This window comes from Nomascus leucogenys, chromosome 4 (assembly GCF_006542625.1).
Source record: "Nomascus leucogenys isolate Asia chromosome 4, Asia_NLE_v1, whole genome shotgun sequence".
In the NCBI taxonomy this organism is placed as follows: domain Eukaryota; kingdom Metazoa; phylum Chordata; class Mammalia; order Primates; family Hylobatidae; genus Nomascus; species Nomascus leucogenys.
In genome coordinates, this window is record NC_044384.1 from 84,828,924 (window position 1) to 84,852,577 (window position 23,654).

The 23,654-nt window shown below is 50.9% G+C and overlaps 1 protein-coding gene across 1 annotated transcript; it reads left to right on the forward strand.

Moving 5' to 3' along the window:
• Positions 1-169: 169 nt before the first annotated feature.
• SLC22A20P lies at positions 170-22,014 on the forward strand. Its single transcript, XM_030810049.1, has 10 exons — positions 170-1,125; positions 1,199-1,302; positions 2,388-2,568; positions 5,079-5,248; positions 6,539-6,662; positions 7,510-7,625; positions 14,212-14,426; positions 17,531-17,639; positions 17,801-18,004; positions 21,041-22,014. The coding sequence occupies exons 1-10, from the start codon at positions 646-648 to the stop codon at positions 21,135-21,137; spliced, it is 1,800 nt and encodes a 599-aa protein (XP_030665909.1). The 5' UTR covers positions 170-645; the 3' UTR covers positions 21,138-22,014.
• Positions 22,015-23,654: the final 1,640 nt, after the last annotated feature.

Below are 23,654 nucleotides of genomic sequence, written 5' to 3' on the forward strand. Positions count from 1 at the left end.
TGCCTCCCAGGTTCAAGCAAGTCTCCTGCCTCAGCCTCCCAAGCAGCTGGGATTACAGGTGCCCGCCACCACGCCTGGCTAACTTTTGTATTTTTAGTAGAGAGAGGGTTTCACCATGTTGGCCAGGCTGGTCTAGAACTGACCTCAGGTGATCCGCCTGCCTTGGCCTCCCAAAGTGCTGGGATTACAGGCACGAGCCACTGCACCTGGCCTATTTGGGCATTTTAAAAGGGCTTTTTCCCAAGTGTCACCTGTGCAGCCAAGTCCCTGCTTTCTTGGGAAGTGGGGGAAGGGTAAGCAGCTGTAAACACTGCACCTCATTATTCTGAACTCTCAGCACTTAAGGCTCCAGCTGCGATTTGGAGCCCAGAGACAGGGACTGTGTCCCATGTGCCAAGGCCGGAATCGGGGCTCCCAAACATGCCGCGGTGTCCTCCGGAGGAAAGGGAAGTTGATGGTGCTCCGTTCACTGCTGGGGTCCTGCCGGTGAGGGCAGTGGGCAGGGCGGCTGGACATGCGGATATGGGTGGTAGGCTGTGACTCAGCCCTCGGGGTGAGAGATGGAGAGAGCTAGAGAAAGGGCATGGGGGAGGGGAGCCCTGCAGATGTGGGGACACCTGAGCCCTCCGACACAGAGTGAACAGAATGTCTGCAGTCCTCACCCCTGGCCTGTTCCTCCCCCTCCCAGAGCCCCTCCCGGCCTCTCTACATAAAGCCAGGCAGGCTGGGCCTCAGGTCAGGCCTATGGCCATGGCCTTCACAGACCTGCTGGATGCTCTGGGCGGCATAGGCCGCTTCCAGCTCATCCACACGGCCCTGCTGCTGCTGCCCTGCGGCCTGCTGGCCTGCCACAACTTCCTGCAGAACTTCACGGCCGCCGTCCCCCCCCACCACTGCCAGGGCCCTGCCAACCACACTGAGGCCTCCACCAACGACTCGGGGGCCTGGCTGAGGGCCACCATACCCCTGGACCAGCTTGGGGCCCCTGAGCCCTGCCGGCGCTTCACCAAGCCTCAGTGGGCCCTGCTGAGCCCCAACTCCTCCGTCCCGGGCGCGGCCACGGAGGGCTGCAAGGACGGCTGGGTCTATAACCGCAGTGTTTTCCCGTCCACCATCGTGATGGAGGTCAGAAGGGGCTGGGCGCGGGGGGGGTGCTGCTGCCGAGGCCCAGTCTGAAGCGCCCACGTCTTCCCTGCAGTGGGATCTGGTGTGTGAGGCCCGCACTCTGCGAGACCTGGCGCAGTCGGTCTACATGGCCGGGGTGCTGGTGGGGGCTGCCGTGTTTGGCAGCCTGGCAGACAGGTGAGCCCGTGGGGATAAGGGCCCCAGCCACCCAGTGCGGGCCAGAAAGCCTAGGCCTCTGCATTCATTTTTCTTTGTTACAGTTGATTTGTGCATTGTAAACAGATAATACATATAGTACATTCACATGTTTTCAAATCCCAAAAGGCACAGAAGAGCCTGCCGGGGATCACCACTTTCCCGCCTCTGCCCCACCTTGCAGTAATCCCCAGAGGGCAGCCTGCTTTCTATGCCTTTTACCAGAAACATTTTATAATTCTATGCAGTCAAGCAAGTGGGTGTGTATGTTCCATTCCCCCATTTTTCTTTTCCTGTTTTGTATTTGTTTTCTTCTTCATGTGCCCCCATTTTTTTATTTGAGATGAGGTCTCACTTTGTTGGCCAGGCTGGTCTCAAACTTCTAGGGTCAAGCAGTTCTCCTGCCTCTGTCTCCCAAGTAGCTGAGGTGACAGGCCTGGTCATCCTTTTTTTATGCAAATACTGGCATACACCCCACGTGGTCCTGCACCCAGCTTTTTCTTCACTTTGGAGGCCTCTTCTATTCCTTCAGAAGGAGCTGTCCCATTCCTCCTAGTCTTTACACTACATCCCACTGTATGAATGAGCCAGTACGAACCCTAACTTGTTCCTCGTTATTTTTTAGAGGTGAGGTCTCGCTCTGTCACCCAGGCTGTAGTGCAGTGGTACGAACATAGCTGTCTGCAGCCTCGACCTTCTGGGCTCAATGATCCTCCTGCTTCAGCCTCCCCAGTAGCTGGGACTACAGGCACGCAGCACCACACCCAGCTAATAAAGAAAAAAAAATTTTTTTTTTTAGTAGAGATGGGGGGGGGTCTCACTATGTTGCCCAGGCTGGTCTTGAACTATTGGGCTCAAGCAATCCTCCTGCCTCTACCTCCTAAAGTGCTGGGATTACAGGTGTGAGCGCTGCGCCTAACTGACCCCTATTGACAGATGGCAACGTGCAGCCAGCTCATGGCTCTGAAGTTGGCTCCCACGTCTCTCTCTCTGCACCTCTTTCCCCTTCATCCTCTTCGCTCTCTCTCCTCTCTCTCTTCTCCTCTGCCCTTCTTCTCTCAGTTCAGGTTTGGGGGGCCCTCCCGGACTCCACCCCACACTCTGGAGTGTAGATGGCTCCCTGTGCCCTGTGCTACACGCCTCAGGCCCTCATCACACCGTGTCATGATATATCCTGGTCTTTCTACATGTGAGCTTTTGTCTTATCCAGAGTGTCTTGTCACCAGCCCTCAACTCAGGCCTGTCACTTAGAGGTGATTAATGATCAATGAACATTGTGTCACAATGAATGAGTGAATGAAAGAATGCATGAAGAAATGAGTGAGCGAGCGAGTGGGCGAGCGGGTGAGCAGGTGAGCGAGTGAGAGGGTGAGCGGGCGAGCGGGCAAGCGGGTGAGTGAGTGGGCGAGTGAGCAGGCGAGTGAGCGGGTGAGCGAGTGAGTGGGTGAGCGAGTAAGTGGGCAGATGAGTCAGTGGACGAGTGAGCGAGTGACCGAGCGAGTGAGCGGCTGAGCGAGCGAGTGAGTGGGTGGGCGAGTGAGTGAGCGAGTGCCCTGGAGCTCCCACCACAGGCCATGCCCTGCCTCGGGTCACACCGCACAAGTGTAGTGACCCCCCCACATATATATGCCTCCCCTCATGTTTGTTCCTGTGCACACTGTTCTGTATCTTGATTCTTTCACTTAACCAAGCTGTCACTGGTCCACTGCCTGATAGAGGGCCTCTTAGTGCCAGGAGAGGCTCCAGAGGTTGCGGTGAACACAGCAAAGCCCTGGTCCTTGGAGTCCATATTCTAGCGAGGGGAGATATCACCAGCCTGCATAACGAATTATATGGTATGTTCAAAGACAGTAAGTGCAAAGCCTGGAAAGGGGATAAGAATGGCCGGGTTGGCCAGGCGCAGTGGCTCATGCCTGTAATCCCAGCACTTTGGGAGGCCAAGGCGGGCACATCGCCTGAGGTCAGGAGTTTGAGACCAGCCTGGCCAACATGGTGAAACCCTGTCTCTACTACAAATACAAACAATTAGCCCGGGCGTGGTGGCGGGCGCCTGTAATCCCAGCTACTCGGGAGGCTGAGGCAGGAGAATTGCTTGACCCGGGAGGTGGAGGTTGCTGTGAGCCGAGATCGCACCACTGCATTCCAGCCTGGGTGACGGAGTGAGACTCTGCCTCAACAAAACAAACAAAAAATCCCACAAAGAATGGCCAGGTTGGAGGGGAGGGGTCTGCAGTTTTAATTAGCATCGTTTGGGAAAGACTCACTGAAAAGGGGTCATTTTGAGCAAAACTGGAAGGAGTTGAGGGAATGAGCCTTGCAGGTTTCTGGGGTAGAACATTCCAGGCAGAGGGAACTGCCAGGCAGAGGCCCTGCAGGGGAAAGTGTGCCCAGGGTGAAGAGCAAGGAGGGCCCTGTGGCTGAAGCAGAGTTGGGAGGTGGGCGACAGGTGAGGTCAGGGGAGGGCAGTTCTGCAGGACCTTGTGGCCAGCGTTCTAGGACTTCAGCTTTGTCTCTGAATGAGACAAGAGCCACCGGAGGATTTTGACCAGGGAGAGACCCGATCTGATTTAGGATTTGAGATCTGATAAGATCTATCTGGCTGCCATGTGACACCAGGACAGAAGCAGGGAGGCCGGTTAAGGGGCTGCTGCTGTCATCAAGCAAGAGACCAGATTGAACTGGGCCATGGTGGCAGCAGCAGAGGCAGTGAGGAGAGCTCAGATTCTGGCATAATTCTGAAGGATTTGCTGAAGGACTGGACGCACAGGCTTCTTGCCCATTGGGAAGAAGCTTCCTCATTAATTTGTTACAGCTGCCTCGTAAGGGTGTATCATCATTACTTAACCAGTCCCCTATAGGTGGACATTCAGGTTGTTCCAAGTTTTGCTATTTATAAAAATTAGTATTTTCTGTCTTTGCATGGGGTTGAGCACCTCTGCCCATTTTCCTTTTAGCTTGTTGGCTGTTTTCTAATTGATTTGTGAAAACTCTTTCAGTGTTAGGGAAATTAGTCTTTCTTTCTTCTTTCTTTCTTTTTTTTATTTTTTGAGACAGAGTCTTTGGCTCTGTCGCCCAGGCTGGAGTGTAGTGGTCCAATTAATTTCAGCTCCCTGCAACCTTCGCCTCCCAGGTTCAAGCGATTCTCGTGCCTCAGCCACTCGAGTAGCTGGGATTACAGGCACACCACCACGCCCCGCTAATTTTTGTATTTTTAGTAGAGACGGGGTTTCGCCATGTTGTCCAGCCTTGTCTCAAAACACCTGACCTCAAGTGATCCGCCCGCCTCAGCCTCCCAGAGTGCTGGGATTACAGGAGTGAGCCACCGTGCCCAGCCCAAAATTAGTCCTTTATCTGCTATTTGGGTTACAACTATATTTTTACATTTTTTATTGACGTTATGGCTTGACTTACGGTGTTTTGTTTTGTTTTATTCCAATGCAGACGTTTTTTATTTTTACAACTCCAAGTTTGTCAACCTCCCCTTTTATTGCCTCTGGGTTTTGTGACTTTCTTGGAAAAGCCTTTCCCTACTCTAAGATTGTAAAATAATCTACCATGATTTCTTCCGGCATTGTGGTGGTGTTATTGTTTGAGTTCTTTGATCCACTTAGAATTTATCTGGAGTGCAGTAGGGACACCTTTGCCTGTGTCTCAGTGGGTCTCTGGAATGAGTTTAAGCGGTCAGAATCATAAGGGGGGTGTGGTGAATTAACCACATGGGTAGCTGAATGCCACTGCATGTCACTGTTTTCTCCCCAGTTGTGGAGTGGATGCCCACCCGGGGCCGGACTGTGGTGGGTATCTTCTTGGGGTATTCCTTCACCCTGGGCCAGCTCATCCTGGCTGGGGCAGCCTACCTGATTCGCCCCTGGCGGTGCCTGCAGTTTGCCGTCTCTGCTCCTTTCCTGATCTTTTTCCTCTATTCTTGGTATGTCCTGAACAGAGTGGGGTGGGGGAGGGTGCACCTGTGTGGCCGAGTCTTCACCTGGCCCTGTGAGAGGTTGGGGTGTGCAGTGACCGGGGCTTGCTGGACTTGACAGGGGACACAAAGGATGGCAGGTGTTCATGGAGGCTGCAAGCTCTCAAGTCCTCACGAATGGCTACTGGGACGCTCTGGTAAAATCCCTTGCATTAGTGTGGGGTCCTGGAACATCCCAAGAGCTTTTGCCTTCATCAACTCCTTCGCATCCCTCAACACTTCATAAGTACTCTAAGTGCTTATAAAGTTCTAAGAATATAACTGGGGCATATATAAGAGGGTAATGAAGCACAGCCCAGAGAGGGTCCATGACTCACACCAGGCCACAGAGCTGGGGTCAGAACCAGATTCAAAACCGGGTCTGGGACAGGTGTGGTGGCTCACATCTGTAATCCCAGCACTTTGGGAGGCTGAGGTAGGCAGATCACTTGAGGTCAGGAGTTCGAGACCAGCCTGGCCAACATGGTGACACCCCGTCTCTACAAAAAAATAATTAAATAAATAAAATAAAATTAGCCAGGCATGGTGGTGGGTGCTTGTAATCCCAGCTACTTGGGAGGCTGAGGAAGGCGAATCTCTTAAATCTGGGAGGTGGAAGTTGCAGTGAGCCAAGATTGCGCCACTGTACTCCAGCCTGGGTGACAGAGTGAGACTCGGTCTAAAAAAAAAAAGCCATGGGTCTGTTGTAATCCTAAGTCCTCTGTAGTTTTTTTGTTTGTTTGTTTTTTGTTTTGTTTTGAGACGGAGTCTCTCTCTGTTGCCCAGGCTGGAGTGCAGTGGCGTGATCTTGGCTCTGCAACCTCCACCTCCCAGGTTCAAGCGATTCTCCTGTCTAGGCCTCTTCCCAAGTAGCTGATTACAGACACACACCACCACGCCCGGCTAGTTGTTTTGTATTTTTAGTAGAGACGGGGTTTCATTATGTTGGCCAGGCTGGTCTCGAACTCCTGACCTCAGGTGATCCACCCTCCTGGGCCTCCCAAAGTGCTGGGATTACAGGTGTGAGCCACCGTGCCTGGCCAAGTCCTCTGTAGTCTTTAAATACTGTTCAGTGAGTCTCTGTATGATGTACTGCAAAAAAAGGGAAGCTGGCATGGCCCCCAGACTTCCTGATGCTACAGACAGGAGGACAGGTCATCTTTTTTGGGTCTGAAAGAAGGTGGACAAGGGGGTATTGGGTTTGGGGAATAGAATGAGCTCTACCCAGCCCCAGAACCTTCTTCCTCCTCTCGATCCCAGGTGGCTTCCAGAGTCATCCCGCTGGCTCCTCCTGCATGGCAAGTCCCAGTTAGCTGTACAGAATCTGCAGAAGGTGGCTGCAATGAACGGGAGGAAGGAGGAAGGGGAAAGGCTGACCAAGGAGGTAAGCGAGCTGGGAGGAAGGAAGGGTGGGAACAGTCTTCAGTCTTGCTGGCAACCTCCAGTTGTGCCAGAATTTAGCAACTTCCCAGGACTCAAGTGCCATCCAGGTGTAGACATTGGGAATAAACAGGACAGGCAGAGTTCTGATGTGTGAAAGATGTTGTTTAGGTATTGAATGATTGTGTGATTTGGGATAAATAATTTAACTGCTTTGCTCATCAGTCGATCCATCTTTGTAATGAGGAAATAACCCTATTAACTTTGACAACCAGTTGAAATTTTAATAAAATAATAAACTAAAATTATTAAAATAGCAACCACACAGTAAAATTACTGGAGAATCAATAACAAAAGCACCATTATAAATACCATTTATTATAAGATAGTCACCATTTATTATCAATAAGCATCATTTCTCAAGCCCCATGCCAGGCACTAGGCTAAGAGCTTTATATATGTAATCTCATTTCATGTCTCATTTTTGCCAAAGAGGAAATTGAAGTGGGGACAGGTCAGGTAACTTGCCTGAGAACACACAGTAGGAAGTGGCAGAACCACTTGGAACCCCTGCTCTTATCTGACTCAATCTCTGAGTCTATACCAGGAATGGGGTGGGAGGCCCTCCAGAACCGCAGAACCTCAGTAGTGTTGGAGTTCGTGTTGGAGCTTCTCAACACCCTGGAAACAGCCCCTCAAGTGCCATCAGTCCTTGGATAGAGCGGAGACAAGGGCCAGCCACCTCACCAAAGGCCTCAACCCCAGCTCTCCTCCACACGATGAAGGGGTTCCCAGCAGGGATGTGGAGTCCGAGCTCCCTCGCTTCCCCTGAGCAGACTCTTCTCACCTAGGCGGTGAGCTCCTATATCCAAAGCGAGTTTGCAAGTGTCCGCACCTCCAACTCAATCTTGGACCTCTTCCGAACCCCGGCCATCCGCAAGGTCACATGCTGTCTCATGGTGATTTGGTAGGTGACAGGCTCATGCCCAAGTCTTTCACCCGAGGCAGGGGCATGCTCTCTGCCCCCACTGAAAACCTCTGTTCTGAAATACTCTTAATGCAATGAACAGGTGAGCCGTGTGAACTCAATCTCTTCCCACACCCTTTTTCCAGCACTCGGCCTCTGCTGGATGCTGAGATGTGGTGACAGATGAGATATCATGCTAACGCAGGAACCCCACTTCTGGGCAGTGGGTCTCACCTGGGTGGGAGGACTGTTGGAATCACCAAGGCAGCTAGCTTTTCCAGAATGTAATTTGTCCCATCCTGATATGCCCTTTGGGCTGGCTCTCCAGTGGATTCTGGGAAGTGTCGCACTCTGGAAAAAACACTTCTGGATCCAGAAGGGGATAGACAAGAAAATTGTAATTTCCATGCAGTGAGACAAGTATCCTAACAGCATTTCTGCTAGTTGGGGCTGCTGAGGGCTTCAGGCAGGAGATAGCATTTAGACTGGTTTTAAAAGATGGTTAATCGGCTGGGTGCGGTGGCTCACACCTGTAATCCCAGCACTTTGGGAGGCTGAGGTGGGCAGATCACGAGGTCAGGAGATCAAGACCAACCTGGCTAACATGGTGAAACCCCGTCTCTACTAAAAATACAAAAAATTAGCGGGGTGTGGTGGCAGGCACCTGTAGTCCTAGTTACTTGGGAGTCTGAGGCAGGAAAATGGCGTGAACCCGGGAGGCGGAGCTTGCAGTGAGCCAAGATCATGCCACTGCACTCCAGGCTGGGCGACAGAGCAAGACTCTGTCTCGAAAAAAAAAAAAAAAAAAAAAAAAAGATGGTCAATCAAGTTTGCAAGGTGGGCAGGAAGGAATACCTAACAGGTTCACAGGCATGAAGATGTGAAATGGACAAAAATACAAAGGCAGCCCATATGCAGTAGCACCACCAACTGGAAGCTGACAAATCCTAAGGGGAAGGGCTGATAAAAAACAACCGTGGTGATTTCATTCCACTGGATTTCCTGCACATTTAAATAATTGGTACTGATACTTAAGAAGCAGGGAGTGCAGGCAATGAATTACTATCTCCTTCCTTCCTCCCTCTTTTTCTTCTCTCCTTCTCTCCTTCCTTCCCCCCTCCCCTCCCCTCCTCTCTCCTCTCCTTTCTTTCCACAGAGTCTCCCTCTGTCTCCAGGCTGGAGTGCAATGGTGCCATCTCCGCTCACTGCAACCTCCGCCTCCCGGGCTCAGGCGATTCTCCTGCGTCAGTCTCCCAAGTAGCTAGGACTACAGGCACATGCCACCAAACCCAGCTAATTTTTGTATTTTTAGTAGAGACGGGGAACTGTTTTCTGTAGCAGACTGGGGAGTCCCTTTTAGTAGCTATCAGCTGGGCTCTGAGGCCAGACTATCCATGTGACCTGAGCAAGTCAGGGAGCCCAGCCTCCTGGGGCCTCTTTCCTTGTGAGGATCCAGAGTTAAGACATGAGGCCAGCCCCGGTGACTCATGTGTGTAATCCCAGCACTATGGGAAGCAGAGGCAGGAGGATTGTTTGAGCCCAGGAGTTCCAGACCAGCCTGGCCAACACAGGGTAGCCCAGGCATGGAGGGGCATACCCGTGGTTCCAGCTACTTGGGATGCTGAGGTGGGAGAATTGCTTGAGCCCAGGAGTTTGAGGCTGCGGTGATCTGTGATTGCACCACTGCACTCCAGCCTAGGTGACAGAGTGAGATCTCATCTCAAAAAAAAAAAAAAAAAAAAAATCAGTTAAGGCACATAAAACACTTAAACCACAGGTTGCCCCCTGGGAAGCTCTGGGGTATAGAGTCTTTCCTCCGGTTTGGATTTGGGGCTGTGACCCCTGTGTACTGGGAAGATGGGACGGCCCCCGACTCTGGGAGGCTGTGAGGGCTTCTGTCCCCAACAGAGTGGCAGGCAGCGCAGTTCCGGCTCTGGGGAGCAAGGGGCCTCCTGCGAACCCGAGTCCAGGAAGGGGCGTCTTCCTGCGGTAGCCCCGCCGGCCTCGGTTTGCCCTTCGTCCACCTTCCTCTCTCCGCGAGGGAGAAACAGATCCTGAGTTCAAAATTCCAGAGCTGCAAGTCCTCTCTTGGATCCTTCTGGAAAGAGTAAGCAAAAGCCCGTTTTTGTTGAGAAAGTGACTCGGCAGCCATCCGGAGCTCTCTGCCTGCAGGTGGGGCCATTCTCCCATGGAGCCGACCCGACCCGCTCAAAGCTGCCCCGGGCACCCCAGGTTTGGTTCGCGCACGCCGGGACTCACCAACCGCACCGGGAAAATCGGGGCCATGACCAAATGTTTCGCTTCGCTGCCGGCCGGGAGCCGCGCCAGGCTCGCGCCTGGGATCAATTGCACAGTCCTGGCTTTGGGGAGCGGGAGGCGGCGAGCGTGCCCCCCCACCCCTTCCTCACTAGTGTGTCTGGGGTGAGGTGGGGATGGGGAGTCCTGGGGTTTGAAAAAGGATAGAGGAGGAGAAAGAGGAAGTGTTAGGAACTGGTGAACTTTCACAAACTTCCACAAACCCTATTGTAAATGCCTTCAATTAACTGGGATTTTTTTCTTTACTGGTTGATTGATTTGATTAAGACAAGGTCTTGCTCTGGCACCCAGGCTAGAGGGCAGTGGCACAATCATAGCTCACTGCAGCCTCGACCTCACAGGCTCAAACGATCCTCCCACCTCAGCCGCTGTAGTAGCTAGGACTACAGGTGCCTGCCACCAAGCCCGGGCTAATTTTTAAAAATAGAGATGGGGTGGAGGGCTTGCAATGTCGCCCAGGCTGGTCTAGAACTCCTGGACTGAAGCGATCCTCCCCCTTGGTCTCCCAAAGTGCTGGAATAACAGGCTTGAGCCACCTTGTGTTTTTTTTCTAAATTCTGAAAAGCATACATACTCATTGTTAAAAACATTTTTTCCCCCAAACAATCCAGCAACAGGCAGTGTAGTGTATTGGTTAAGAAGCAGGACTTGGCCGGGTGCGGTGGCTCACGCCTGTAATCCCAGCACTTTGGGAGGCCGAGGCAGGTGGATCACGAGGTCGGGAGATCGAGACCATCCTGGCTAACATGGTGAAACCCCGTCTCTACTAAAAATACAGAAAAATTAGCCGGGCATGGTAGCGGGTGCCTGTAGTCCCAGCTACTTGGGAGGCGGAGGCAGGAGAATGGCGTGAACCCAGGAGGTGGAGCTTGCAGTGAGCCGAGATCGTGCCACTGCACTCCAGCCTGGGGGAGAGCGAGACTCCATCTCAAAAAAAAAAAAAAAGAAGCCGGACTCGAACGTGCTCCTTCAGTTTGAATCTCAGCTCTGCTATTTACTGGCTTTGTGATCCTTGACAAGTTACTTAACTGCTCTGTGCCTCAGTTTCTCCATTTGTAACATGGGCATCATAATAGAACCTACCACATAAGGCTATTGTGAAAATTAGTCTGTAAAGCAGGTAGAACAGTGCCTGAATACGAGTTGTTTTCTGTTATCAGATACATAAGTGCATGTTCCTCTCAACCTACTCTGCCTTCCACCTCTGAACATCTCCCATCTCCCATTTCTGTCAGGCATGAATTTGTATCCTTGCAGATCTTAGTATCTACATGACACCCACATACTTACACACACACATGTTCTTATAGAAATGGATTTAATAGGGGCTGGGTGTGGTGGCTCATGCCTGTAATCCCAGCACTTTGGGAGGCCGAGATGGGGGAATCACCTGAGTCGGGAGTTCGAGACCAGCCTGTCCAACATGGTGAAACTCCATCTCTACTGAAAATATAAAAATTAGCCAGGTGTGGTGGCACGCACCTGTAGTCCCAGCTACTCAGGAGGCTGAGGCAGGAGAATCACTTGAACCCGGGAGACGGAGGCTGCAGTGAGCCAAGATCTTGCCACTGTACTCCAGCCTGGGCAACAGAGCAAGACAGAGTGTCTCAAGAGGGAAAAAAAAAAAAAAAAAGGATTAATACTCTACCTTTTCTGCTTTTGTTTTTTTAATAACTTAATCACATCTGTAAAAACTTTTACAACATTACATGTAACCAGCTTCTGGCATGTGATAGCTTTGCAATAAATATTTGATGAGTGAATGAACCAATGAATAAATGAATGAATTTTAGAATATTGTGAGCCACAGAATTATAAGATGAAAAGGAATCTTAGAGAATGTCTGGTCCATTGTCCCTGCCACTGCCAATCTCGCCTGAGTGGCAAGGCTGGCTGGTCGTGGTCCAATCTCTCTGGGAAGACTCCGTTTCTAGAGCTCACATTCTCAGGAGCCTTTTGCCCTTCTTTCCTCCTAGGTGAGCAGACACGTTAACAAGCAAAAGAACTGAATGTAAACCTGGTGGTTTTTGACTGAGTGTCCCTCAAATTTCTCAATGGCCACTTTATTTTTTGTGTAATGTTTTAGTCTTATATTGCTTATAACAAATCACCATAATTTAGTGGCTTAAAATACCCATTTATGAGCTTACAATTCTGCAGGCCCAGAAGTGCCCGCTGGGTTCTCTGCTCAGGCTCTTAGGAGGCTGAAACGAAGCCTCCTTTCTGGAGGCTCTGGGGAAGAATTCACAGCCAAGTTCATTTCAATTGTCGGTTCGATTTAACTGCTTTCAGCTGTAGGATTTGTGTCTCCATTTCCTTACAGGCTGTTCATAGAAGCCATCTACAGTCCTGGCTAAGTGGCCTCCTCCATCTCAAAGGAACATCTTCTTCATATTGAATCTCTCCCATGCTTTGAATCTCCAACTCCCAGTCTTTGACCTCTAGACCCAGATTTAAATCTCATGTTATTAGATCAGGCCGTCCCAGAAAAATCTCTGTTTTAAAGTCAAGTGATTTGGGACCTTAATTACATCTGCAAAATCCTTTCACAACACCTAGATTTGTATCTGAATAACTAGGAGAAGGTTGAAAAACAGTTTTGAAAAGTATTGGTCGGGTATTTTGTAGAATGTCCCTCAATTTGAATGGTTTTTTCTTTTTTGGCCACATTGGAGTGCAATGGCAAGATCTTGGCTCACTGCAACCTCCGCGTCCCGGGTTCAAGGGATTCTCCTGCCTCAGCCTCCCAAGTAACTGGGATTACAGGTATATGCCACCATACCTGGCTAATTTTTGCATTTTTAGTAGAGATGGGGTTTCACCATGTTGGTCAGGCTGGTTTTGAATTCCTAACCTCGGGTGATCCACCAGCCTGGCCTCCCAAAGCTCTGGGATTACAGGCGTGAGCCACTGCGCCCGGCCTCAATTTGGATTTGTCTGATGGTTTTCTCATGATTAAACTGGGATTGTGGATTTGGGGAAAGAGAACCATGGAGGTGATATGACCTTCTCATCATATCATATCATATGAGGGCATATGTGATGTCAGCATGACTGATTACTGGTGATTTTGAAGTTAATCCCTTGGTTAAGGTTTCTCCACTGTAAAGTTAATAATGTTCTCTTTCCATATTCTTGTTTTACTTTTAAATTTTAATCTATTTATTTATTTTGAGACCAGGTTATGAGACTGGCGAATTTTTGTACTTTTGGTAGAAATGGGGTTTCACCATGTTGCCAAGGCTAGTCTTGAACTCCTGGGCTGAAGCAATCCACCCACCTCAGCCTCCCAAAGTGCTGGGATTAAAAGTATGAGCCACCATGAGCAGCCTCTTTCCATATACTATTATTTGAAAGTGAGTCCAGTCCGCACTCAAGGGAAGGGAACCTAAGTTTCATCTCCTGAAGGAATGGATTTTTTTGTTTATTTTGTTTTGTTTTGTTTGAGATAGAGTCTCCCTCTATTGCCCAGGCTGGAGTGCAGTGGCGCGATCTCGGCTCACTGCAACCTCCACCTCCCGGGTTCAAGCAATTCTCTGCCTCAGCCTCCTGAGTAGCTGAGATTACAGGCGCCTGGCTAATTTTTGTATTTTTAGTAGAGACCGGGTTTCACCATCTTGGCCAGGCTGGTCTTGAACTCCTGACCTAATGATCCACCCGCCTTGGCCTCCCAAAAGTGCTTGGATTACAGGCATGAGTCACGGCGCCCAGCCTAGGAGTGGAGTATTTACACATATTGTTTGGAGTTCTTCTTTAAGAAAGACTTATTTATGAAATCATTTATTTATATAGGCTCATGTATAACCATGTAGTTTATACTTTGGGTTATAATTCAACAATGTTTTTCCTTTATTTAGTAGATACTACATTCTTTACCTTATTTCCCAAATTGCTCCAGCTTTGGCCATCAGGAGCTCTTCCACATTGGCTCCTGTGTCCTTTGACCTTCCTCCATCTTCTTCTCTTCTTATTTTTTAGCACTGCCTTAATTTCAGCGCTGAGGTGGGTACTGCAGAGAAAAGCAAACACACTCCAGAACCCATGCACTGGATCCAGGAGTGGGTGGTGGAAAGGGATGTGGAGGGAGGGCTCTGAGCTCTAATGCTAAAGACAGAGACTTAGGAGACCGGGAAGGGGTGTTTATGGAAAGTCAGGGAATTTTACCTCCCCGAGGAGAGGAATCCTGTGTCATCTACCTTTGTGTCCCCTCCCCTGGGCTCAGAACAGTGAACCACGGGGTGAACAAAGACCATTCCACTGCCTCTCCCAGGTTCTCCAACTCTGTGGCTTACTATGGCCTGGCTATGGACCTGCAGAAGTTTGGGCTCAGCCTATACCTGGTGCAGGCCCTGTTTGGAATCATCGACATCCCGGCCATGCTGGTGGCCACCACCACCATGATTTACGTGGGCCGCAGGGCCACGGTGGCCTCCTTCCTCATCCTGGCCGGGCTCATGGTGGTCGCCAACATGTTTGTGCCAGAAGGTAATCACCCACTTCTGCCCTTGCTGCCCACCAAGAACTGGGAGCCTCTGGGGTCTGGTAGACAGCAAATTTCACATGGCAACAAGGCTGAGGGTTATGTGTCCGGATCTGAAAAGAAAGCAACTGTTAGGCTGGGCACGGTGGCTCACACCTGTAATCCCAGCACTTTGGGAGGCCAAGGCAGGCAGATCACTTGAGGTTAGGAGTTCGAGACCAGCCTGGCAAACATGGTGAAACCCCGTCTCTACTAAAAATACAAAAAAATTAGCTGGGTGTGGTGGTGTGCACCTGTAATCCCAGCTACTTGGGAGGCTGAGGCAGGAGAATCACTTGAACCTGGGAGGTGGAGGTTGCAGTGAGCCAAGATCATGCCACTGCACTCCAGCCTGGGAGACAGAGCGAGACTCAAAAAAAAAAAAAGGAAAAAGAAGAAAGTGACTGTTGATTACTAGAGTTTGTATTAAGCACTTAGTGCCCAGTGGCAATTAGTGGCAGGTGGAGGCCTTGAGCCTTAGCCCTCAGAGCTTCTACTGGGTGGCCATGGAGGTTAGACAGGTGCATCTAAGCAGCTGGAGAGCACAGGGGCTGGCTCGGTATAGCCAGCAGTGTGTGCGGCCCCCCGAAGTCTGAGCAGGCAGCATGTCCAAGGGTTGAGAAGTTAGGATTCAAACCTCAGCTGGACTGGCCCTGGAACAGTGGTTTGCAAACCTGGCTAAAATGACCTTCACCTGGAGCGCTTTGAAAACTCCCAGGGCCCAGGTGCTCCATGCCAGCGCCCTGGGAATCTCAAGGAGTTGGACTCAACCCTCAGTATTTTACAAACTGTCCAGTGAGTCCAGCAGGATGCCAGGGTTGAAGAGCAGCGACATAGAGCATGGGCCAAACCATGTGCCCATTGTGACTGCAGCCTTGGCCGTGGGCAGGTTGTCCAACTTCTCTGTGGACAACTTCTTCTTCACCTGTAAAATGGATAAACATTATTATTGGTATCTTGACCTATTTCATTCCAATCTTTTTCCCTATTTATAGATTTGTATTTAGCATAGTTGAGATATTTTATATGTTTATACATACAAAAATGTAAATAGGATACATACATATATATGTATATATGTGCATGTGTACATATATATAATATGCTCTTATTTCATTATATGTTGAAACATACACGTTCTTTCCCATGTTAGCACAAATGTTTCATGGACCTGATTTTTTTTTTTTTTTTTTTTTTTTGAGATGAAGTCTCACTCGTCTCCCAGGCTTGGAGTGCTGTGGTGCTCACTGCAACCTCTGCCTCCTAGGTTCAAGTGATTCCCCTGCCTTAGCCTGCAGAGTAGCTGGGATTAGAGACGTGTGCCACCATGCCCGGCTAATTTTTGTATTTTTAGTAGAGATGGGGTTTCATCATTTTGGCCAGGGTGGTCTCAAACTCGTGACCTCAAGTGATCTGCCCACCTCGGCCTCCTAAAGTGCTGGGATTACAGGCATGAGCCACTGTGCCTGGCCTCATGGACCCGATTTTTTATTACTATATGATCCTTCTCTCCCTCCCTCCCTCCCTCCCTTCCTCCCTCCCTTCCTTCCTTCCTTCCTCCCTCCCTCCCTCCCTCCCTTCTTCCCTCCTCCCTCCCTCCCTCCCTTCTTCCCTCCTTCCTCCCTCTCTCCCTCCCTTCTTCCCGTCCTCCCTTCCTCCTTTCCTCCCTCCCTCCTTTTCTTCCTTCCTTTCTTTTTCTTTCTTTTCTTTCTTTTTTAAGACAGAGTCTCACTCTGTGGCTCAGTACAGTGGCACAATCATGGCTCACTGCAGCCTCAACCTCCCAGGCTCAAGCAATCCTCCCACCTTAGCCTCCTGAGTAGCTGGGACTACAGGTGCATTCCACCACACCTGGCTAATTTTTTGTATTTTTGTGTAGAGACAGGGTTTTGCCATATTGAGACTGCCATAGGCTGGTCTCAAACTCCTGGGCTCAAGCGATCTGCCTGCCCTGGTCTCCCAAAGTGCTGGGGTTATAGACGAGAGCCACTGCACCCACCCTAGATAATATTTCATCTAGATTGGCGTTTCTAACTCTGGCTTCACAATAGAATCTCTTGGGGACCTTTAAAAAATACCCAAATTTGAGCCTATCCCCAATAGGTCTTGCTAGAGTGGGTATTAAGACCCAGGTGTGAGTGTTTTATAAAATCTCCCCACCTGATTCCAGTGTGCAGCCAGGGCTGCTGCCCAGCCAGAGACGGCACCATCATTTCTTTGACTGCTGTCCTAATGTTGGATGTTTGAATAGGGGTTTTGCTATTTATAAACAACAGCAGGAGAAGCATATTGAAAATGAGGGCAATGGGCTGGGCGCGGTGGCTCATGCCTGTAATCCCAGTACTTTGGGAAGCCAAGGCGGGTGGATCACCCAAGGTCAGGAGTTTGAGACCAGCCTGGCCAACATGGTGAAACCCCGTCTCTACTAAAAATACAAACATTAGCTGGGTGTGGAGGTGCGCACCTGTAATCCCAGCTACTCAGGAGGCTGAGGCAGGAGAATTGCTTGAACCCAGGAGGCAGAGGTTGCAGTGAGCCAAGATTGTGCCACTGCACTCCAGCCTCAGTGACAGAAAGACTCTGTCTCAAAAAAAAAAAAAAAAAAGAAAGAAAGAAAATATGGCAAACATTTAATGGGCACTTTGCACCCCTGGCATCGTGTCCAGCTTACGCCAACCCCATGAAGCAGGTGCCGCTATTTTCCTCATTTTACAGATGAGGACAGGGAGGTACAGAAACACTGACCTAGGTCAGCCAGCGGGGTGAGAGCTGCTATTTGAACCCAGGCCTGACTGTAAAGCACCTGCCTACCCAGCAGGACTTGGTGACAGATGCAAATAAGGGAGCAAAGAGGGAGAAGTCAGAGAAGGGCAGTCAGGGGACTTCTGGGTCCCAGGAACAGTTGGGAAGGGGAGGTGGTGGAAATCCTGGTTCTCCTCTGGGTTCTGAGTGGGCTCCGCCTCTTCCCCCCCCAAACCCTATCCCCTCCTGAGGCTCCACCCCTCTCCACTACACCCTGGGCCTCCCTCTCCTCCCCTCCTCCTCAGCTGCACCCTACTCCCTTGTCTAGGCATGCAGATCCTGCGCACAGCCCAGGCAGCGCTGGGGAAAGGCTGCCTGGCCAGCTCCTTCATCTGTGTGTACCTGTTTACCAGCGAGCTGTACCCCACGGAGATCAGGTGGGTGCATGTGGGGAGACGCTGCAAGTTAAGACCTGCTGGGCTCACCGAGGCAGGACCCCCGGTCCCTCCTGCCCTGTCCTCTGACACTCAGGGCGTGGCCCTCTTGGGCCCGTAGGGGTGCAGGTCGCTGCACTGACCCATCCACACACCTCCCACGGGCAGATGGGGATGGGCTTTGCCTCGGTCCACGCCCGCCTCGGGGGCCTGGCGGCACCCCTGGTTACCACACTTGGGGAGTACAGCACCATCCTGCCACCTGTGATCTTTGGGGCCACCGCAGTCCTGGCTGGGCTGGCCGTCTGCTTCCTGACTGAGACCCGCAATGCACACCTGGTGGAGACCATCGTGGCCATGGAGAGGAGGTGAGGGGCCTCCAGCACCAAGAGGCCGAAAGTTACAGGAAATAACTGGGGGGCAAATGGGGTGCCCTACCCACTCCTGCGCATCGGAAATGTCCTGGCTGGATGCACCAGAGCTGTGAGATGCCTCCCCCACCTCCATCTACAGTGGCTTAGCTTTCCCCAAGAACAGACCCAATCACGAAGGTAAAAAAGAATAAACCGTGAACCAGGAAACACATGGGTTGGAAGTGAGACCTGGCAGAGAAGTGGGGAGAGGAGAGCCGGGGAAACTGAAGTAAAGACAGGCCCCCGTAGTTGCTGTGCAGGCTTCAGATTTGGTTCTGGGCTTCCTCACAACAGAAAGGGAGACCCCATTCATGACTGCTCTTGGAAAGGAAAACAAATACCAGTCCCTCAGGAGAGTGAAGCTTTCCTTAGCATTTAGCACTAGGAGAGGTTTCTCTTGACTTCTTCACTTCTTGGCCACCCCCCCCCCCCCGCTTTTTTTTTAAGATCATCTTGGCTTCAAGTGTGGGTCTCATTAGAAAGGTCACTAAGGTGACAGCAATGCCCTGGACAACGTTTCTAAAACAAACTCAAGAGGAGGCTTGATGTGGCTGCTTCTTGCAGCATTTCTCAGCAACAGTGGGCTCAGGGAAGACCCTTAGTTTGCGGGAATGGTGACAGGGACAGTAGCAGGGCCCGTCTGTAACCCTCTTTGAAGGTCAGCTTGATCCCAAAGGTGGACCCATCTGTACCCAGTGGCCTGTATAGGTGCTGTGTTTGCAACCCTGAAATAACTCCCATAAACATCCCATCTCTAACCTGAGCCATGGGCCAAGGCTGCACTGCAACAGATCAAGGATATGTTCTTTGGCAAGTCCTATCATTTCTTTTCTTTTTTTTTGAGACAGAGTCTCACTCTGTCACCCAGGCTGGAGTGCGGTGGCGCGATCGTGACTCACTGCAACCTCCGCCTCCTGGGTTCAAGTGATTCTCCTGCCTCAGCCTCCCGAGTAGCAGGGATTACAGGCACCTGCCACCATGCCCAGCTAATTTTTGTATTTTTAGTAGAGATGGGGTTTCACCATCTTGGCCAGGCTGGTCTTGAACTCCTGCCCTTGTGATCCACCTGCCTCGGCCCCCCAAAGTGCTGGGATTACAGGCGTGAGCCACTGTGCCCAGCCCAAGTCCTATCATTTCTGCCTCCAGAATAGACTTAAATCTGTCATCCTCTCTCCAGCCCTGTGTCCATGGCCCTACATCAAGCCACCATTGTCTCTTGTCTGGACAACTACCAGAGTCTCATATCCTCCCCTGTCCCTGTCCACTTTATTCCCTGCAGGCCAAGTGGGGGAGGACAGGCTTCATCTGGGTGCTGAGCAGGGCTTGGAGAGGATGAGGGTATGGGAGGCGGAGCATTAAAGTGCATGTATGGGCCAGGTGCAGTGGCTCACACCTGTAATCCCAGCACTTTGGGAGACTGAGGTGGGTGGATCACCTAAGGTCAGGAGTTTGAGACCAGCCTGGCCAACATGGCGAAACCCTGTCTCCACTAAAAATACAAAAATTAGCCAGGTGTGGTGGTGGGTGCCTGTAATCCCAGCTACTTGGGAGGCTGAGGCAGGAGAATCATTTGAACCTGGGAGGTGGAGGTTGCAGTGAGCCGAGATCGCACCACTGCACTCCAGCCTGGGCAACAGAGCAAGACTCCGTCTCAGCGGGGTTGGGGTGGGGGAGTGGGAAGATTAAGCCAATCGACTAAAATATTATAAATAGAAGAGTTAAAAAGCAGGATAGAAACATTGAAAAAACAGTATAAATGCTGAAAAAAATCCAAAAATGGAACCAGCTAAAAGCAGACAGGAGAAATGGGCAAGATATGAAACGATTAGAACAAGAGGATAACAGGCTGGGCGCGGTGGCTCCTGCCTGTAATCCCAGCACTTTGGGAGGCAGAGGCAGGTGGATCATGAGGTCAGGAGTTCCAGACCAACCTGGCCAACATAGTGAAACCCTGTCTGTACTAAAAATACAAAAATTAGCCGGGCATGGTGGTGTGCCTGTAGTCCCAGCTACTCAGGAGGCTGAGGCAGGAGAATCGCTTAAACCCAGGAGGTAGAGGTTGCAGTGAGCCAAGATCGCACCACTGCACTCCAGCTTGGGCGACAGAGCAAGACTTCGTCTCAGGCAAAAAAAAGAGGATTAGAAAAACTAAGATAATTCAGTTGGAAAACAGTTATCAGTGTCCACAATGCAAAAATAAAAATAAATGGAAGAATTATAAATCATTTCAAAGACTAGAGGGTTCTTTTTTAAGGCGATAGGCCAGGAATGGTGGCTCATACCTGTAATCCCAGCACTTTGAGAGGTTGAGGCGGAAGGATTGCTTGCGCCCAGGAGTTCAAGATCAGCCTGGGCAACATAGCAAGACCCCTATTTCTACCCCCCCCCACCCCCATCAAAAAAGGCAAAATTGGATCTGGTCAAATGATAGCCAGTGGGGTAGCCTTGGGCTATTTGGGACTGAGGGGGCCTCCAAGTCCAGGCAAGCCCCCCATCACCCTCAACCTCCCCTGACTTCTTCAAGAGCCAACCAGGGCAGGGCAGGAGTGGCTCAGAGCCCCAATCTTTGTCCCTCCCTGCCTCCTGGGGTGGGAGAAGAAGGGTGCTAATAGTGCCCAGTCCCTGGGGGTGTCTGCTGGCCCCTGTTCTCCAGCCAAGTGACCTCGGGCACGTGTCCAGCCTCTAGGTCCTCATCTGTAAGACTCTTTGTTGAACTCCTTGACTCTGCAGCTCTTCCAAGTCTGTTTCCAGACAGGCCAGCCTCTGCCAGCTGCAAGACCCCAGGGACAGAGCAAGGAGGGAGCTGGAGGGACAATAGGAGGGTGGCTGCCAGGATGCCCGAGAGAATCTGGAGGAGGGGCCGCTGCAGCATCCACCTCCCTTCTGGCTTCAGGAGGGTGGAGCTGCACCCCGTGCATATGGCACCACCCTTCCCATGACATGCACACCACCTGCCCCTCACCACTGCCTTCTGCCTTTTCATTTCTACAGGGTCAAAGAAGGCTCTTCCAAGAAACATGTAGAAGAGAAGAGTGAAGAAATTTCTCTTCAGCAGCTGAGAGCATCTCCCCTCAAAGAAACCGTCTAAGCTGCCTGGAACCTGGTGCTTGCTAGCAGCACCTGAGCCGATGTCCAGACGGCCCCCTGGGGGCTTCTCCCAGGAGCCCCTGGGGACACTGGTGCTGAGCTGGAGGAAAGGTCACTGAAAACATCATGGCTCCTATAGACAGCCACCCACAAGCCAGGGCTGCTTGGAGGGAAATCCCACCAGAAACAGCCAATCTGCGTTAGAAATGCATAAAAAGCCAGGAGAAGCCAGTCCCAGGGACCAAAGGAGAGACTGTTTTCCTTTCCCATCCCCAATCTGCCCCTTAAAATGTCTCTGTATTAGTCCATTCTTGCACTCCTATAAAGAACTACCTGAGACTGGGTCATTTATGAGGAAAAGAGGTTTAATTGACTCACAGTTCTGCAGATTGTACAGGAAGCATGGCTGGGAGGCCTCAGGAAAATTACAATCATTGCAGAAGGCAAAGGGGAAGCAAGCACGTCTTCACATGGCTGGCAGGAGAGAGAGAAAGTGAAGGGGAAGGTGCCGCACACTTTACAACAGCCAGATCTTGTGAGAACTCTTTATCACGAGACAGCACTAGGGGGGTGGTGCTAAACCACTGGAAACCACCCCCAGTATCCAAGCACCTCGCACTAGGCCCCACCTCCAACACTGGGGATTACAATTCAACGTGAGATTTGGGTGAGGACACAGAGCCAAATCATATCACTGTTTATTCTTGTTCTACCTGAGAATGCTGTGTCTTTGCAGGGTTAGGGTGATATCTCTGCCAAAGGGTTGTCCCTGGAATAGCCCCACTTATCTTTGAGAAACGTGGAGAACTCATTCTATTCCACTCGCCTGGAAAGAGTGAATACTCTTCTGCTTATAGGATTAAAGCTCTTTCCCCTGTGTGTGTGTGTCTAACCTTGACAGGAAAATGTCTCCATAGCAGGCATTCTTGCCTACCTTTGTAGCTCCAGCAGCCTCTCATAGTGGCCTTGCAGAAGCTGCGTTTTTTTTTTTTTTTTTTTTTTTGAGATGGAGTCTTGCTCTGTCGCCCAGGCTGGAGTGCAGTGGTGCGATCTCGGCTCACTGCAAGCTCCGCCTCCCGGGTTCCCGCCATTCTCCTGCCTCAGCCTCCCGAGTAGTTGGGACTACAGGTGCCCGCCACCACGCCCGGCTGATTTTTTGTATTTTTAGTAGAGACGGGGTTTCACCATGTTAACCAGGATGGTCTCGATCTCCTGACCTCGTGATCTGCCCGCCTCAGCCTCCCAAAGTGCTGGGATTACAGGCGCGAGCCACCGCGCCTGGCCAGAAGCTGCATGTTTAATAAATAGTTGATGAAGAAATGATGAAAACAGACTCCCGCAATAGATGGAGATCTTTGTGCGTTGTTTGCATTCCTAGCAATATCACTTTGTGGAACTGGGATATGGTTCTTTTCCCCAGAAGTCTTCTTCAGGTGTGTGCCACTATGATCAGCTATTTTTTTAATTTCATAGCAATAGGGTCTTGCTTTGTCGCCCTGGCTGGCTTTGAATTCTTGGCCTAAAGCAATCCTCTGGCCTCAGCTTCCCAAAGTGCTGGGATTACAGAGAGGAGAAGGCCTAGTTTGGCACAGCATCCCACTGGCCTCAGATCCATTTCCAGCCCAGGTGTTGGCCATGTATCCCTGACCTTAACCTTCACTGGAATTCAGATTAGATTTATAAGAGATTCGAATCTTGGCCCATTGGGTTGTCTTGGCCAAATTTTCTTGTCTGATCCCTTCTTCCTGGAGTTACCAGATAACCCAACAAGATCAATTCTCAGTCCTCTACAGCCCAAAGAAAGGCACAATATAGGGAAGAAACAAGACTCTCACAGTCTGGGCAGGAAGCATGGCAGCTTGCCGTTTTGCCAAGATTAGTCAGTCTTCCAACAGCTTGGAGCAGAGGTGGAATGCGATTCCCCCAAGGACTTGTCCCAAGGCCTTGTTATTGATGCACTGAAGCCTCAGCTCCTCCCCGGGGATTTAACCTCTTGTTGAACATGTCAGGGAACACCTGTGTGATCCGCTACATGAGCTTTTCCATTTGAGTTGCTCACCACCCACAGCCCTCAGCAAATCAGTGATTTCAATAGGCAGAGGGCTGCTGTGCCTGGCCATGCTTTGAGATTCACCTTGGGGGTTACCTCTTCCAGGCAGCTTTCACTGACCACACCTGCCTGCCTCTGCGCGCCGCTCCCCTCCCCCGCACCCCCCGCATCCCCCCCCCCGCATCCCCACACCCCAGCCTGCTGCCCCGTGCCCTCGTGTCCTTATTGCACTTTCCCATTGTGTTGTGATGGGTCCATTTACGTGCTGATCTCTCCAGTGGCTCCTCAAAGGCAAAGTTAAATCATCTTTTCTTGACCTGGCCTGCACATGGCAGGTGCTCAGTTCATGTTGCCAGAGTGAATGACTTTTTTTTTTTTTTTTGAAATGAAGTCTCACTCTGTCGCCCAGGCTGGAGGTCAATGGCGTGATCTCAGCTCACCGCAGCCTCTGCCTGCTGGGTTGAAGTG